At 40.8% G+C, this 18,135-nt stretch overlaps 1 protein-coding gene across 1 annotated transcript in view; it reads left to right on the forward strand.

Annotated features, from left to right (window-relative positions):
- Window positions 1-18,135, forward strand: part of usp31 (ubiquitin specific peptidase 31) — a 119,508-nt gene that overhangs the window by 68,662 nt on the left and 32,711 nt on the right. Inside the window, exons 5-7 of the mRNA XM_048609639.1 lie at window positions 3,100-3,235; window positions 15,364-15,493; window positions 15,650-15,830. Of these exons, the coding sequence (XP_048465596.1) occupies window positions 3,100-3,235; window positions 15,364-15,493; window positions 15,650-15,830 (447 nt within the window). The remainder of the gene's footprint in view (window positions 1-3,099; window positions 3,236-15,363; window positions 15,494-15,649; window positions 15,831-18,135) is intronic.

Genomic DNA, 18,135 nt, shown 5'->3' on the forward strand with positions numbered 1-18,135 from the left:
TGCGTGGTTCCTAGTCTTTGACCTTCTCTTTTAACTGCAGTATTCATATTGGCTAGGCCAGTTCAGTTTCTGGTCAGTGGTAACCCCAAGGATGATGTTGGTGGGGGATTCAGAGGTGATAATACCATTGAATGTCAAAGAGCAATGGTTAGAGTCTTTCTTATTGTCAGTGCACATTGCCAGGCACTCATGTGGTGTGGATGCAGTTGCCACTCGTCAGCCCAAGCCCGGATATTGCCCATACCTTACTGCATTTCCATGTAACCTGCTTCTGTATACGAGGAGTTGTAAATGATACTGATTATTGTGCAATCATCTTTGCATCTAACTTTATGATGAGACAGTGCCATTTCTGAAAATGGTTGCCACGGGGACACTGAAGTAACTGAAGATGGTTGAGCCTAGGACACTACCCTGTGGAACACCTGCAGTGATGTTCCGGAGTTGAGATGACTGACTTTCACCAACCATTTTCCTTTGTGTTAAATATGACTCCAAACAACAGTTTTATCCCTGATTCTAGATGTCCTAGTGTTGTCAAATGCAACCTTGATGTTTTGGCCAGTCATTTTTACTCCCCCTCAGAAATTAGGCTTATTTTGTTTGAACTAAAGTTGTAACAAGGTCAGGCACTAAGTGACTCTGACAGAATTCAGATGAGCGTCAGTGAGCACGTTATTGCTAAGCAAGTATGGCATGATTGTACTGATGACCCCTTCGATCACTTTATTGATAATTAAGAGTAAACTGAAGGGGCACTAATTGGCTGGGTTAGATTTGTCCTGATACTTGTGTACAAGCACACCTGTGCAATTTTCCATTTTGTTGGGTAAATGCCAATGTCATAGCCGTATTGGAACAGCTTAGCTAAGGTGTGGCAAGTTCGAGGGCATATGTTTTTCAGTACTATTGCTAGAATGTTGTTGGGGCTGGTTGCCTTTGTAGTGTCCAGTGCCTTCAGGCTTTTCTTGATATCATGTGAAATGAATCGAATTGGCTGAAGACTGGCATCTGTGATGCTGGGGTCCTCTGAAGGTGGCCAAGGTGGGTCATCCATTTGGCACTTTTCGCTGATGGTTGTTGCAAACTCTTCAACCTTACTTAACTTTTGCACTTATGTGCTAGGTTCTCCCATCGTTGAGGATGATGATATTTGTGGAGCTGCCTTCTTTATTGAGTTGCTTAACTGACTGCCACCATTGCACCTGCATACAAGAATGTACACTCGTGGTCAGAGCTCCAAGTGCTGACCAGTGTAAGGAGCCCCAGTTAATGAGCAAACAGAGATATTTGTTTTTGTTTCTTAATCTCAGTTGGGAATTTATTGGTATTTTGGGTGGGCATGTAATCTCAGCCCAAACTCTAAGTGCCAGTCTGAACTATGACACTCACAGGCTGACCTGTACCTCCTGGATCCTCTGAGCTTGTGAAAAATCCCAGGCACACAAGTCATTGTTCTATGACGTTGTGCTTTCTTGACCCCTTTGACTTTGTGAATAGAATAGAATAGAATAGAATCCCTATGTTGTGGAAACAGGCCATTCTGTCCAACAAGTCCACACCGACTCTCCGAAGAGTATTCCACCCAGACTCACCCCCCTACCCTATCCCTGTAACACTGCATTTCTCATGGCTAATACATCCAATCTGCACATCCCTGAACGCTACGGGCAATTTAGCATGGCCATTCCACCTAACCTGCACATCTTTGGACTGTGGAAGGAAACAGGAGCACCCGAGAAACCCACGCAGACACAGGGAGAATGTGCAAACTCCACACAGACAGTCGCCCGAGACTTGTATGAATGTATAGTGTAACATTGGATAACCCACAGACCAGCTGTCAGTGGATGTTGGTATTTGGAAAACTGGCATTTTGAGCTGCAGTGACGAAGGGAAATGTCACTCTGAATGCTGATATTCATCTGACTGGCTCACTCTGGACTATACAACATTTTTCCGCTTTTTATCAGACTGGCTGGCAGTAACACCAGCTTAGTAGTTGAGAGAACATAATGTATGCCAAAATGTTCCCTTCAGTGTGGTTATGCCACTGTCTAATCATAAGTAAAATTGTGTGCTATTTTCAGTTATGAATGGAGCATGTTGAGCTAATTTTGCAGCCTTTGACAGTCTCTCAGTCTCTGGAGATGTTTTAGAGAATTTGTGTCGGCACTGTTTCCGAGTCGATCGTGTAAACAGGCTGAAAGCAAATCTCCTGGAGAAGAAAAATTATATATAATTGACAGTGCATTTCTCAAATGCCAGATGGGTTCATGGATTTGTGAAATTCCTTCCTCTACTATTTTAACAACCATTATCCGAAAGTATGTTAATGGGGAATGTGAGTAGTTTAGTGTTTACATGCCAGAACAGTGCATGTTGTAATTTCAAGGCCACTACTTTTTAAATTTCTGTAAAATAATGAAATATGGAGCACTTGATTTGGGGCACTATTTTAAATAGATTTTATTCTTTATGCTAATGGAGTGGCTGTAATTTAGTTGATATAATTTGCTCTCTGTGAAGTAACTGTGTATATAGTCCTCGTTTAGCTATGTTCTTTTATTCAACATGACCTTTCTAGCAAGAATGTACATATTAATGTCAAGCACTGTTTTGTCTTTACAGGTTGTGTTAATGTAGTATAGAGAAGGGTAATGAGCTACAGTTTAATGTATCTTGCCATGTGGTCTTGGTAACTTTAAGCCTTGATTTAAATTACTTTTTGTTTTTCCCAATTTGTTGCTGACCTGACCACTTCATACCATCAAGTGCTGGGATCCCTCAAGTATATTGAGTCAGACGACAACCAATGGCAACAACTATTGCTGATCTCCAGGCTATCAGCATTGAGAGGATAAGACATTAAACTAAAAACAGGAGGAAAATAGGAATAGATTGCATGGGAGCAGGGAGAAGCTTAGTTTGGGGACAGGATGAAATGAGTGCTGGCTTTCTGTTCTCATTTGCTTTTGTGTTTGAGTTATTTTGTCTAGATCCAGATGTCAGTGTAGAGCTCCAAATTAATCTTGGATACAAGATTAATTATTACTGACTGGAAATAAATGTATCCCTTAACTCCATTTTGTTTTACAGGCCATTGAATATCACTGTGGTTTATGAAGGAAAATGTTCACATTGCATGCGAATTGGAGTAGCTGTTCCACTGTCAGGTACAGTGGCCAAACTCCGGGAGGCAATTTCGCAAGAAACCAAAATCCCCACTGATCAGGTAAACATACATTTGATTCTCTTCATAGTAAGATTAGTCATTTTTTTTTGAATTTGTCACTGTTATAAATCCATGTAGTGTAAGTAGACTGAGGCTCTGTAACCTGGGGGAGGGCTACTTTGAATTCCGAAGTCTTTATACTTTTGCGTGCCCCACATCATGTCATCCTTAAACTACTTTCTAGCTTTGTGGAAAATCCCTTTGTTGAAGTGCTGCTCCGTGGGGGTCCTCAGCGAAGTCTTTTTCTATTAACACAGCAAAACTTGGAGGGCTTCGCATTTAAAAGGGAACGGTAATCTCAGTCAGATGGTAAAACAGACCAACTACGGCGTGCCTGGGCTTACTGCACAAGGAACATTCCACATGATGTCGGTGAACTGTGTCTCTTTGCTACGAGGGAATGACTGCCTCCTAGGATCTTTTGGACAAGCTCTTCAACTAAGGATTTTTTCCACAAAGGAAGAAGGCAGTTAAATTCCACTGTGGGGCATATAAAGGGGTAAGTGCGTTACATTGGCAGTACCACTCCTGCAGCTACCTCTTTTTAAAGGACACAGCTGCAATGTAGCGTTCTTATTGTCTGAGAACACTTTGTTAATTGCTTAAATGTCCTTTCTACTGTCCTGTGACTTTGGATAGTTTGCTGGTGCCACAGCTCAAATTAATACTGAGTTTATAACTAATTTGCCCATATCACTCGAATAATTGGAATGGAAATGCTGGAGGAGAGTGTGTGGCAACCAACTTGCACTGAATTAGTGAATGGTCTTCAAGTTTATATCTTAAAAAGTAGAGCGGTTTAACGAATATTTAGTCGCATTGTACCTTATGCTTGCTGCTAATACAGTGTTTTGGTGTAGAAAGAGTTTAAGTTTCCACCAGCATCCCTAATCTTGAAAAGTATAAAGTGATCCTTCTCCTTGATCAAATACTCCCTTGCTGCAAAGGTAGTTATGTCATCAACAAAAAAATGTATTTGTATAGCACCTTCTAATAGAATAAAACAGTTCAGAAGAATTATAGAACAAAATGAAACCAATTCATGTTAGGAGATATTATGATAAATAATTGGACAAAGCACTGGATTTTCAGGAGTATCTTAAAGGAGTTCAACAAAGAGGTCTTCTAAGGAGGGAGGTGAGGCAAAAGCGAGGGCTAATGCGACACGTGGCACAGCAACATTTTGCTGGAGCAATTAAAATCAGATGTTCAAGAACTGAATTTATGGAGCACAGATATCTAAGCAGTGTGGAGCTGGCGAAGATTAGAGATTGAAAGGCGGGGAGCAAGGGTGGCAAGTTAATAAAACAGTAGGTAGATTGTAAACAAGGTTGTGAATTTAAAAATTGAAATATTGCTACATTGAAGTCGCTGCAAATCAACAAGAACAGGGATAATGGATGAAGAGGACTTGGTGCAAGTTAAGATGGGCAGCAGAATTTTGTATGAAGTCTTGAGTTTGGAGGGGTGACCATGGGAGGCGAGTCAGGGGTAGTTGAATAGTCCAGTCTTGAGATTGAAAGGGAAAGGTGAGTATTTCAGCAGCTGTTGAGCTGAGGTAGGGGTGAAGTTGTATGGTTTTACAGAGGTGGAACTTGACAGTCTGTATAACTTTTTTCTTTATTCATTCATGGGATGAGGGCGTCGCTGGCTAGGCAGCATTTATTGCCCATCCCTAATTGTCCAGAAAGCAGTTTAAAGTCAACCACATTGCTGTGAGTCTGGAATCACATGTAGGCCAGACCGGGTAAGGATGGCAGTTTCTTTCCCTGAAGGACATTAGTCAACCAGATGGGTTTTTCCTGACAATCGACCATGGATTCACGGTCATTATTAGATTCTTAATTCCAGATATTTATTGAATTTAAATTCCACATCTGTCTTGTCAGGATTCAAACCCGGGTTCCCAGAACATTATCTGGGTCTCTGGATTAATCCATAATGAAATGAATGTGTCGTGGAAGCTCATCTTGGGCCAGGACTGACAAAGATGCAAATAGTCTGGTTCAGCATCCGACTGTGCTATGATGAAATTGCTGACTGTTCAACAGATTTTGTGGTGGAGACCATACGCACCTATTAGAAGGGAACTGCAGTAGGCCATTCAGCCCCTCAAACCTGATCTTCAGTTATTAAGATTGTGGCTGATCTCTTTTTGTATTTCAAGTTTCACATTCCCATTTACCACTGATATTCTTGGATTCCCCTGCCTAACCAGAATTTATCCAAATCTGTCTTTTAAAAATTCAATGATCCTACCTCCACAGGCTTCTGTGACAGAGTTCCAAAATAGCACAACACTTCGAGAGAAAAAAATTCTCATCTTTGACTTGAATGATCAACTCTTAATTTTAAAACACTGTTCTGACCCACAACAGGAAACAGCCTTTTCATCTGAACCTTGTTTAGACCATTCTGGATCTTATACACTTTAATCAAGTTGTCCCTTGCTCCTTTAAAACTCTGGTGGAAACTGACCAAACTATAGTGAGCCATTGGAACAAGAAAAGCCCCTTAATCTTTGTCAGCTCTCTTAAGGAACATTATATATATTGCCACTACCCATACCCTCCGCTCATATCCCTACAAATTCTTCTTCAGTGAATATACTTAAGGACTGAGGTTTAACAGTTTTTCAGGGTGGAGAATTCCAACGATTCAGAACCCTCTGAGTGATTTAAGGATTAAACATTGGTCAAGATTAACATGGTTTTGGGTTTCTCCTAAACCAAAGTTGCACTTGTTAATGCTGTTGGTAGGCTGCTCCAGGATTTTGACCTGGTCATGATGAAAGTTTTGTTTCAAAGTCGGGTTGTAGGTCTCTTGGAGTGGCATTTTAAAGTGAAGGCATTCTCGTGTTTCTGCTGACCTTATCCTTTTGGGAGTGTGTGCCATGGATTTGAGCAGTGCTTTGAAAGAAACAGGACTACAACAATTTTGAGGTTGAGTGTAATGCCCTTAAAATCCTCAAATGACTTTATTATATTTGAATTGTCAGAAATCCTGTACATAATGAGGAACTGCATTTGAACATGTTAGTTCTGTCTACCTTGTGACCTTGAGATTCCTGTTTGATTCGGTTAATAAACTTCACTCTGGTGTCAGAAAGTTGGGAATTGTGTATGTAGTCCTTCAAATGAGCTATTAAACCAAGGTCAATTTCTGCCTGTTAATTCAGTGGCTCTACTTGGAGAGACGGGCCATTGGGAGCTCCTTGCCTTTTGAGTCTACTGTCCAAAATTGGCCATTTGGCCTAACTGGTCTGTGCTGGTGTTTATAGAATCATACAGCATGGAAGCTGGATCCTTCAGTCTAACTTGTCCTTGCTGACCAGACATCCCAATCTGAACTAGTTCCATTTGTCAGCATTTGGCCCCATATCTGTCTCAACCTTTCCTATTCATATATCTATCCAGATGCCTTTTAAATCTTTGTAATTCTACCTGCCTCCACTACCACCTCTGGCAGCTCATTCCAAAGACCCACCATCCTCTGCAAGAAAAAGCTACCCCTCAGGTTCTTTTTTAATCTTTCCCCTTTCACCTTAACACTATTTCCACCTAGTTTTGGGTTCCTCAACCGAGGAAAAAGACCTTGGTTATTCACCCTATCTCTGCCCCTCATGATTTTATAAGTTCACCCCTCAGCTTTTGATGCTTTAGGGAAAAAACCACCAGCCTATTCAGCCACTGCCTATAACTGAAACCCTACAACCCCAGCAACATCCTTGTAAGTAAATCTTTTCTTCACCTTCTCAAGTTAACAACATCCTTCCTAAAGAAGGATGACCAGAATTGTGTGCAGTATTCTAAAAATGGCCTCACCAGTGTCCTGTACAGCCAAAACATGACATCCCAACTCCTATACTGAGTGCACTGACCAATGAAGGCAGGCATACCAAACGCCGCCTTCACCCTGTCTACCTGCGACTTTGCTTTCAAGGAACTGTGCACCTGCACCCCTTGGCCTCTATTCTGCAACACTCCTCAGGGCCCCACAATTAATTGTATAAGTCCTGCCCTGGTTTGTCTTACCAAAATGCAACACCTCACATTTATCCTCAGCCCATTGGTCCATCTGATCAAGGTGCTGTTGTGCTCTGAGAACCTTTTCCCCTAACCACCTGTTTTGGTGTCATCTGCAAACTTACTAATCATACCTCCTGTATTCATATCCAAATAAATTATACAAATGACGAAAAGGAGTGAACCCAACACTGATCCTTGTGGCACACCACTTGGTCACAGGCCTCCAGTCTGAAAAGCAGCCCCCTGTCACCAACTTCTCCTACCTTCAAGCCAATTTTGAGCTCTATGCATGTCCCCTTCACCCTCTTCCATCCAGCACTAGCAATGTGTTTTACTTTTCCTTTCTTTGTTACGTTTTCTAGGGTCCCCTTGAACGTTAATTGCCTCAACTACTACACATGATAGCAGATTTCACATTCTAACCAATCTCTTGAAGCTGATGTTTCCCGAATTACCTATTGAATTTATTAATACCTGTTTTGTACTTATGATTCCTAGTTTGGTGTCTGCCTCAAGTGGAAACATCTCTCCCTCTACCTTAATAAACCCTCTATAATTTTAAACTCTATCAGACCACCCCTTAGCCTTCCCCTTTCAACGGTACTATACGGAATTTAGGGAGTTTTTTTTCGCAATTTTTGCCAATATTCTTCCACTGACTAACCACCAAAAACCAAACAGACATTTGCTTTTGTGAGATGTTGCACCGTGTAAAATGGCTGTCAACTTTGACTGTACAGTTATTCAAGTCATCACAGAAATCTGAGTGTTTCCTCCTTGTGGCTGCGTATTGTGTATTTCTTGTGGCTCACCCTCGGGTAGGGGAAGAGTGGAATGTAAGGATTTGTAGATTAGAATAGGATCATTAAAGTAGTACAGCACAAGATCAATGTGATCCACAAAGCTGAGAAGCCTGAAGTCATGGCTTGAAGGAAAAGGAGTCTAGCCAAGGACTAAAGACAAAGATGATTGTGATTGAGTGGTACAAGTTGAGGGGGCCACAGTTCTGGAAAAGTTGCACTTTTTGTCCAGCAGAATTCGGTATCTTCTGCTTTTTGTCTTACCCACTTTATTATCAGCTTTTTCCATATCCCTACACCCAGTGTCTGTTCCTAGTGGTTACAATCTTGAACTTTGGGATTTTCTTCCTAAATTGGCCCACTTGTTCACATTTCTTTGAACATGCACAAGTGCGTGCACAGGACCAGGCACACAGCACATACCAGGAGTAGGGCTCTTGGCCCCTTGGGCTTACTCTGCAATTCAGTAAGATTTTGGCTGCTCTGACTCCACACTCCCACTAACCCAGACTAATGTTTCACCTGCATGCTAATCAGAAATGTATCCACCTCTGCCTTGTAAAAATGTTTGAATACACTTCCCCAAAGGCTGTGGAAGCAAGTGTTCCAAATACTTCCTCCTTTTTAAAATAAAGAAATTCTGCTCCTATGTCTTAAATGGGTGACCCCATATTTTGAAATGGGGATCCCTAGTGTTAGATTCTCCCACAAGGGGAAGAATCATTTCCAAATGCACTTCCAGAATCTTGTTTGTTTTAATCAAATTGTCTCTTCCCTCATAAACTCTAGCTGAAACAGGCCTAACTCGTCCAACCTTTCCTCATTAGACAACCTGCTTTTTCCATGTATTAGTCTAGTAAAACATCTCTCAACTGCTTCGAATGCATTTATATCCTTCCCTGAAGAAGCAGACCAAACCTGTACACAGTACTCCAAATCTAGTATCATCAATGCTGTACATAATTGAAGCATAACCTCCCTATTTCAGTGTTCAATTCTGATTACAAGTTATAACACTCTTGCTATATTACTTGCTGCATCTACATTCTAACTTTTTGAAATTCATGCATGAGGATACCCAGATCTCATCTATCTGAGCTCTGCAATCTCTCACCATTTAGATGATTTTTAAAAATTCTTCCTGCCAACATGGACAATTACACAATTTCCCTCATTATATGCCATTGGCTGCTTCTTTGCCCATTCCCTTAACTTGTCTTTATTTGTAGTGTTCTTATTTTCTCCTTCTAACTTTCTTTACCTTTGTGTCATCAGCAAATTTAACATCTATATCTTGGTCCTTTCATCAAAGTCATTTATATATTTAAATAAACTGCTGCTTGTGGCACACCATTCGTTATATCTTACTAACTTGAAAATGACTCATTTATGGCTTCTGTTTCCCATCAACCAGCCAAGCTTCACTAATATGTTACCTGTACCATGTGAAAGCATTCTTACCTGAGACTATACACATTAACCATCTCTCATTTCCCTTTCGACCAGACCCTCTGTGAAATATTTTGGGATCTATTTATTATATTAAATACTTGTGTTATTTGTAGATATTTTTAACCAACCTGTTCCAGTGTGTTATGATACACCTCTGGAGTAGGCAGAACTTGAACCCATGCCTCCTGGTTCAGAGGTAGGGACACTAACATTATGCCTCTGATGCACAGTGATTCATTGAGTTAATAATTCACCTCTGAGTTTCAAGATTCCAGGTTCAACTCTGAGCCAGGAGGCCTGGGTTCAAGTCCCACTTGCTCATTTTTTTGTTCAAAAAAAAGTCCCACTGGACTGTTGCCCCTGCTGTCGGGGCCAGTATTTATCCTTTCATCGTTATCACATTGTTGTTTGTAAGATCTTGCTGTGTACAAATTGCCTGCTGGATTTCCGGCATTACAACAAGAAGCTGGGAAATATGTTTCCTCCCCATGTTAACCTCTTCTGATATGGCAGGCTTTTTTTCTCATTTCCAGTATTTGTAAGTTTCCCTCCACTTGATTTGGCCCAGATTTTCCAGATTGTATTCCTGTTGTTCCTGTGTTAACACTGCTTGCTGAAGCATTGTTTGCTGTGCCTTCACTGCAGTACGTCGCTGTCTGTAAACTGGATTATGGATGATTGGGGTGGGGCACTTTCTGAAAAGCAGCCAATTGCATTGTGAGAAGAGGTCAGTCTGCAGTCTAAGTAGACTGCAGTATTCTGTAATTGATCATTTGAAAGCAGGGTCGATTCTTATTGCTGGAGGGCAGATGAATACTGGATTTGTAGCTGACAAAATACCAGGAATTCTTCAGCAACCATTTACAATGAGCACAGCCTGTAGTACGAATATTTTTTCCTCTAGACGTTGTCATTGTTTTTATGTGCAGATCTGGTGGGAGAACTGAATGGGTAAAAAGAGTTGTGCTTGAGTAAAGCAAATATATTTATTGTTGAATGTATCCCTAGTAGCTCTCCGTTCTTGCCTGTCTTCAAACAGAGTTGTTTGCTTTGAGAAATTACTCATCATCCAGTCAACTGAAAAAGGAATCTCAGCCACAGTTTAAACATTGAGCACTGATGTCCCAATTGGTGAATGTGTAGGAGAAATTGAGTTCTTTGTATTCTACCTTTCCAACAAGTGCTGATACTGTCTGTTTTTAAAACAACCAGTGATAATTGAGACCCAACAAGAGGAACTCTCAGATAATCAGGTGTAGAGCTGGATGAACACAGCAGGCCAAGCAGCATCAGAGGAGCAGGAAAGCTGATGTTTTGGGTCTGGACCCTTCTTCAGAAAAAATGGAACTGTCATTCCTTTTCTTTAGTATTGTGTATACTTGTTTTTGTTTCCAAGCACCATTTATTCTTCAGAAGATCTGAGTATTAGGGCTCATACCGCATGAATAATTCCTTCCGCTCCAGGTATTACCTGTCCGATATTCCCAACCCTTGACATTTAGAACATTTTTGCCGATCACAACCTTCACTGCTCATCCTGTTGGCTGTACGATGACTGGTTTAACTTTCTGTACTTGAACCATTTCCTATCCACTACTGATGATTCTCCCTCTCATTCTCTGTAAGGTCTTGTTAATGAGATAGATACAATTTTTAAAAAAAAATGGCTGTGGTAGTGTGTTTGGAAAAGCAAGTATCTCTTCTTTCAGCTTCTCCTGTTTTACTTTGGGTTGCCACAAGATCATCCGTCTCTATTCCATCTTCATTCTCAATTCTCCAGTTGTGTTAAGTTTAACTTTCTCATGGCCATATCTTTCCTTCCAGTCCTTAGGCTTTCCTGTTCTTCTTCCTGGCAGCCCCATCTCTATCACTTGGCTTACCATATCTCCTTTTTGTCTACACGTGGTGACAGTACCATTTCAATTCTACATTGGCTACTGTTTTTGCTCCTGTAATCTTCATTGACCCCTGATGTACTGGTTTATTATTTTGTCCTTTGTCATTACTCCAAACATCCACATTGCATTAGTATGCCGTCTTTGTTCTTCTTAATGTTGCCCAGATTTCTGTACCATAAAACAAGAACAATCTTAATTGTTTGTAGATATTTTTCTTCCTGTTTCAGTTATACATATCTAACATATAAAACACCATTGCACTTCTTCCAATTACTACAACCAGAGCTAATCCATTTTTGCAAGTAATTCTCCTCCTGAGTCCTTGAAGCCTGTCTACCGTCTTAAAGGCATAAGTCAGCATGTGATGGAGTATTCATCACTTGCCTAAATGAGTGTAACATTCAAGCTCGATACCATCTAGGACAAAGTGCATTTCTGAATAATAGCACAACCACCACCTTCGACATTCATTCCCTTCAACACCAATCTACAAGATTGTCTGCAACAAAGCATCAAACCTCTTCAGACAGCACCTTCCAGAATTATGGCCTTTACAGTGGAAAAGAACAGGGCAGCAGATGTATGGGAATACAACCACGTGCAAGTTCCCTTCCGAAAGATGTGCAATTCTGACTTGGCACAATGTTATTGTTTCTTCAATGTTGCTGCAGCAAAACCCTGGATCTCATTTCCTAACAGTACTGTGGGTTTACCTGCACCACATGGACTGCAGCAGTTCAAGAAGGCAACTCGCGACCACCCGCAAATGCAATTAATGGTGTGCAATGAATGTTGGCCTAGCCAACAATGTACATATCCTGTGAATGAATTAGTTAAAATACTAATTTCCATACTCTAGTCCTCTGCCACATATGACAGGCATACGAAATTACCCACTTTCTCTCGTCATCTTCTTTCATTATCTTTACATCCTCGCTCTGACCATCTTTCCTGATGGTCCTTATTTTGGGTCTTTGGCCTACTAGTTTTTGTACCTCATTTTCCAGTGTTTCTCCTCCACTTCTCCAGATGTTCAGTCATGCTTTCATCACCACCACCAAATGAGAGTTGAATTCCTCAGTTTCTGCAGTATTGAATGTCTCCATTCCTTTGAAATTGGTGCAAAATGCTTGCCTTCATCCATGGGAGTTTTCTCTTTCATTAGAATACAGTTGTGAATACCAGTTTTAGGACTTGGACCCATTTTCACCTAGGCAGATCTAGTAGTTGATCTCATCACTGCTTTGCTATTTTTCATTTCTTTGAGCACTGTTCTGATTTGTTTCACATTAATGTTAATTGTTACTCTTTGATTTGCAGTTAATGGTTATGTTTTCTCAGTTTTCTTAATTAATAAATCTATTGCTGTATTGGCTCTGTTTGATTTTATCCTCTTTCACGAAGGTTGCTTTACCTGCACCTTTCCGTGTACCTGTATTTTTCACATCTGTCTCTAACAGCTGTTCTGAAGTTTTTTTTTGTTCCTTTTTGCTATCTACATTTCATGGTAATTTTCTAAGGTCAGGGATCTTTTTCTAGCATCGTTTTCTTTGCATTCAATTTTGTCTTTTTGTTTTGTTCTGTTCTTGATCATCTTCAGATCTTAACTGTTCCGATTTCTTTAACAGATCCTTCTTTGACTACGCTTCCTGTGGTTTCATTCCATCATCATATTTTCTTTCTGACATTTATCTGCCCTAATGATCGTTCACACACTGCTTCACCAGTTTTGCTAATGAGGTTTTCCACTAAGTTCTACTAGACTTCCAAGTTGTGTGTGTTGGGGCCATCATTCTTTTCTTTTTTATTTTACTCATTTTTGATTTGGAACTGTGAGCTGAAGTTAAGAATTGAGCTTTGGACTTTGAGCAGCAGCTTGCTTAACAAAAAAGGAAAGAACAAACAAACTGGTATTTTTTCAAGAGAACTGGCCTGTAAAGTTGGTAGCATGTTGCTTATTGTTCTAAGAATGCTGCGGATGTTTCAGTATCTGAGTTGTACAATGCTCAAGGACTGGCAGCTGCTTGGTTGTTAATAGGGGGCAATCAAAGGGAGGCCAATGCTGGCCACTCAAACAGAGAATGTTGAAAAACGAAAGAGAAACCGTGGATTGAACTGGTTGGGACTGCGTTTTGGACAGAAAGCAGTGTGGCTGTGAAAGCTGCTGGATAGAGTTTTGGTTGCTGTCTAGTTATCCTCCAGTTATTGAATTATTAAAAGTTTTGAGAAAAGAATCCCAGTCTATGGACATAAGTAAAAGACTCCATCGGTCTGCAGAATTGTTTATGCTGACTTGTGACTTCAGAATTCAAGCAAGATGTACACATGCGTCAGTGAACATCTCATTAACTCAGTGTTACTTGAAGGTTTAGCAACCATTATTCAAGACTGCTTAAGTGAACAGGCCAGTTATAACTCTTTTTGTTTACTTCTTAATTTATCCCTTACTTGTGTCTGTATGTCTTTGAGAGAGTGGGGACAATGATCAAAGAAAATTGGTTTTAAATTGTAACATTCATTAGATTACCTTGTTTAATTTTGCTCTGCTGAAGTTACTGTTAATAAATTGTTAATTTTTGTTTAAGCTATAAACCTGGTGTCTGATATCTGTAATTGAGCAATTTTGAAGGTCAGTGAATATTTTAGTTTCACTGTGTTACGATATTCAGTGCTAGTGAGCCTGCTTTTGGTTTGTCTTGCTGTCCCTGTGTTGTAACATCTGCCATGATTCTTTCATTTCTCTTGACGGTCTCTCCATTTGTTCTCTGAAATACCCCTTCACATTGTGGATCTTTGACATTTTGCCACCTGATGTCCTGTGATACTGTTTTGTTTTCTTTGCAATCAGGTCTGTCAGCAGCACTTTGCTGGGCAGTCGGTTCTTCATTTGGGAAGAGTCTCCACTTCCTTCTTTCCTTGGCAAGTTCTTTGCTAACCATGATGTAGCACAGACGACAGTCATCTGTCTACGACACAAATGTAGTACAGCTGTGCTTCTCTATCATTGGACCCTTCAGTCCAACCAGTCCATGCCGACCATAATTCCAAACTAAACTAGTCCCACCTGTCTGCGCTTGGCCCATATCCATCCAAACATTTCTCATTCATGTTCTTATCCAAATGTCTTTTAAACATTGTAACTATACCTGCAATCACCACTCCCTCTGCAAGTTCATTCCACAAATGCACCACCCTCTGTATCAAAAATAAAGCCCATGTATTTTTTAAATCTTTCTTATCACACCTTAAAACTATGCCCCCTAGTCTTTAGTCTTTAATTCCCGTGCCATAGGGAAAGACTGTATTCCCCTCATGATTTCTTAAATCTCTGTAAGGCCACCTCTCAAACTCCAAGGCTCCAATGAAAGAATGTCCCAGCCTATCCACCCGCTCGTTTATATCTCAAACCCTCCATTCCCAGCAGCATCCTAGTAAATCCATTCCGAGCCCTCTCCAGCTTAATAATATCCTTTCTATAAGAGGGCAACTCGAACTGGGACACAGTACTCCAAAAGAGGCCTCACCAACGTCCTGTAAAACCTCAACATGACATCCCAACTCCTATACTCAAAGGTCTGAGCAATGAAGGCAAAAGTGCTAAATGTCTTCTTAACCATCCTGTCTGCATGTGATACAAACCACTGAGCTACTGTGCTCCCTGCCAAATGCACCAGGTGATTATGCGTGCAACTCTTACTTGGCTGAAAAGGACGAGACTTTTGTCTCATCAAGTTGTGCTGTGATCTAATCCAGGTTTTAGAGATGACTGGCTGTATGATCTGACTATTTTCCACTCTTTGCATCTTGGACAACTGTACTAAAGGTTTTTGTATAAAGTTTGTAACTGAAGGCTGCGGTGTTCTGTAGCCACTCAACAATAGTTTCAATGATTCAAATTCTTGAATCAAATATTGTGCCATTATCACTTGTGATGTTTTGTTTCGTTTCAGATTGTTCTAACTGAAATTTATTATGATGGATTCCATCGTACCTTCAGTGATGCTGATGCCCTGGACACTGTTCATGAAAATGACTGTATTTATGCTTTTGAGATACCTGATGTCTATATTGGTCAAAGAGGTATGCTTCTATCTGAGAGTTCAACCACACTAATGAGTCCTTTGGCTAAAACAACTTGCTTCCGTTCTATGATCATTCTGTTTCTCTGATTATAATTTGATAATCAAGAGCAAGTCTGCGGTGCTTCTAAACCCCTCTTTCTGCATCCTTTCTCAGGCAAGCTTACAAACATAAATCAAAATAATCTGACGTTCAGCAGTGATCTCAGGCCCCCAGTTTACCCCCATGGAGGAGTGAAGCAGATCAAGTTGGAAAGAGTGTATAACAAGGGTTCAGCGTATGAGAAATGGACACTACTGGTGTGTAACCAATGCTGCACTGCACAGCAGACAAAAAGGTAAATTGTCTTGGGAATGCAAACAATATATTTTATATGTAAAGGTATTTGAATATATGACGTCACCAAGTTGTGGTCCAGAAGTTTTAAGGATCATGTACTTTAACAAGTGCACAAGATATGATACCAGTGAGCAGACATGTATCAATTGTTCTTCTCATATTTCGATGTGCTTGGGAGTGCCTTGAATCTGTGAAGAACCTCACTAAGTAGCCAGATATGCTGGTTAGTATTGATGAGCTGAATGAATCATATTTACTATCAAGTGTTCTATAAGTCTGGTTGCTTTTTAGTACGAAAAATGAATATTGCTGAGAAGAGACATGTTGGTGAAACTTCATTTTGCACTGGATAGGTCAAGTGCAAGAATGCCAAGTTTCAGACAGTCGCAACAATTTATACCCTGATGGAGTGCTGCTTGGTTGATAAGGTGGCTATGTTTGTCCAAAACATTGTCATGGAGTAAGTAACAGGGAGCTACTTGCACCCTGTGCTTAACCATGATCCTGTGACTGTTTGTAATGGGCAGAGTACCGACCAATGCTCAAAATGAACATAGAACAGTACTGCAGTACTTGGGCATGTGGTCCTCTGAAAAAGTGAAGGCCAAGATAATAGAAATGTTGAAAAGTTGGACATTGTGGCTGCCAAGCAAAATAAAAATCAGAGATGCCTACCAGATGCTGAAGAAGCAAGGTGTGTAATATGTGACTGACTCAGTGCAAAGCATGGAACAAAAATAAACTATTTCTGCAGTGTCTTTCATAACTTTAGAATGTCCCACATGACTTTTAGTCAAGGAAGAACTTTTGAAGTGTAGTCACTGTTGTAATAGAATTTAGAACATAGAACAGTACAGCACAGTACAGGCCCTTCGGCCCACGATGTTGTGCCGACCTATTATCCTACTAAGATCAAACTACCCTGCATACCCTACGTTATACTATCATCCACGTGCCTATCCAAGAGTTGCTTCAAAGGTTCTAGAGTATCTGACTCCACTACCACTGCCGGCAGCGCATTCCACCCGCCCACCGCTCTCTGTGTAAAAAACCTACCTCTGACATCTCCCCTATACCTTCCTCCGACATCTCCCCTATACCTTCCTCCAATCACCTTAAAATTATGCCCCCTCGTAATAGGCATTTCCGCCCTGGGAAAATGTCTTTGGCTATCCACTCTATCTATGCCTCTCATCATCTTGTACGCCTCTATCAAGTCTCCTCTCATCCTTCTTTTCTCCAATGAAAAACGCCCTACCTTCCTCCCTCATCCTTTCTCATAAGACCTGCCCTCCAGTCCAGGCAGCATCCTGGTAAATCTCCTCTGCACCCTCTCTAAAGCTTCCACATCCTTCCTATAATGAAGCGACCAGAACTGAACACAATATTGCAAGTGTGGTCTAACCAGGTAATGCATGGAGATGGTGGATGAATTTATCTCCGTAAATCCCTGAAGCAACAAAAATTTAATCATATGTTGACCAATTGAAGGAAGGTTGTCACTGGAAATAGAAGTGATGAAGAACTGTTCTTCCAATCATTGGCTTTTTTTTCTTGTGGCTGATGGGCTGTTTTTCTCTGAACCAGTGATTGGCGGAGTAACGAGCAGTTAGTGTTGACACTGAGGGTGGGTATTGGAGTGTCAGAGAGTGGCTAAAAATAAGGCAATTGCAAGAATTCCCCTCAACTGTTTTCTACCAGTGGCTGAAGAGCTCTTTCCTCGGGCACAACATGGGTTTTGTCCACCACGCTGCTTCACTGGAGCCAGCAAGACTGAATTGCTTTTAAGTGGTGTCACATGACCCAATTTGAGTGTGTAAGATAAGTTTGATTTGAATACAGTCTGAGAATTTGCCAAAGGGACAACAGTCTTTGCTCTCTTCCTATGAAATCCCTCTTAAGTATATGAGTGAAAATCCACAAGAAGACCTCATCATCACAAGTGGAGGGTTCTTAAAGGAAAGCTCTGAATCTACACACTTCCTCCAGTAAAAGAATTCAGCCAGCCAAAACTGATTCAACATTTGTGGCATCGAGGAAAAGAACCCCAGCCTATCTGATCTTCCTTCATAGCTCAGACCCTCCACGTCAGGCAGCAATCTGGTAAATCTCGTCTGCATCCTCTCTAGTACAATCTCATCCTTCCTATAATATGGTGACTAGAACTGCACATAGTAATTCAGCTGTACCTAGTCAGTGTTTTACACAATTCCAGTGAACCTCCTTGCTTTTGTATTCTATGCCTAGACTAATAAAGACAAATATTCAGTATGTTGTTTTAACCATCTTATCTATTTGCTGTG

The sequence above is a fragment of the Rhincodon typus genome, chromosome 21 (genome assembly GCF_021869965.1).
Source record: "Rhincodon typus isolate 14 chromosome 21, sRhiTyp1.1, whole genome shotgun sequence".
Classification (NCBI taxonomy): Eukaryota; Metazoa; Chordata; class Chondrichthyes; order Orectolobiformes; family Rhincodontidae; genus Rhincodon; species Rhincodon typus.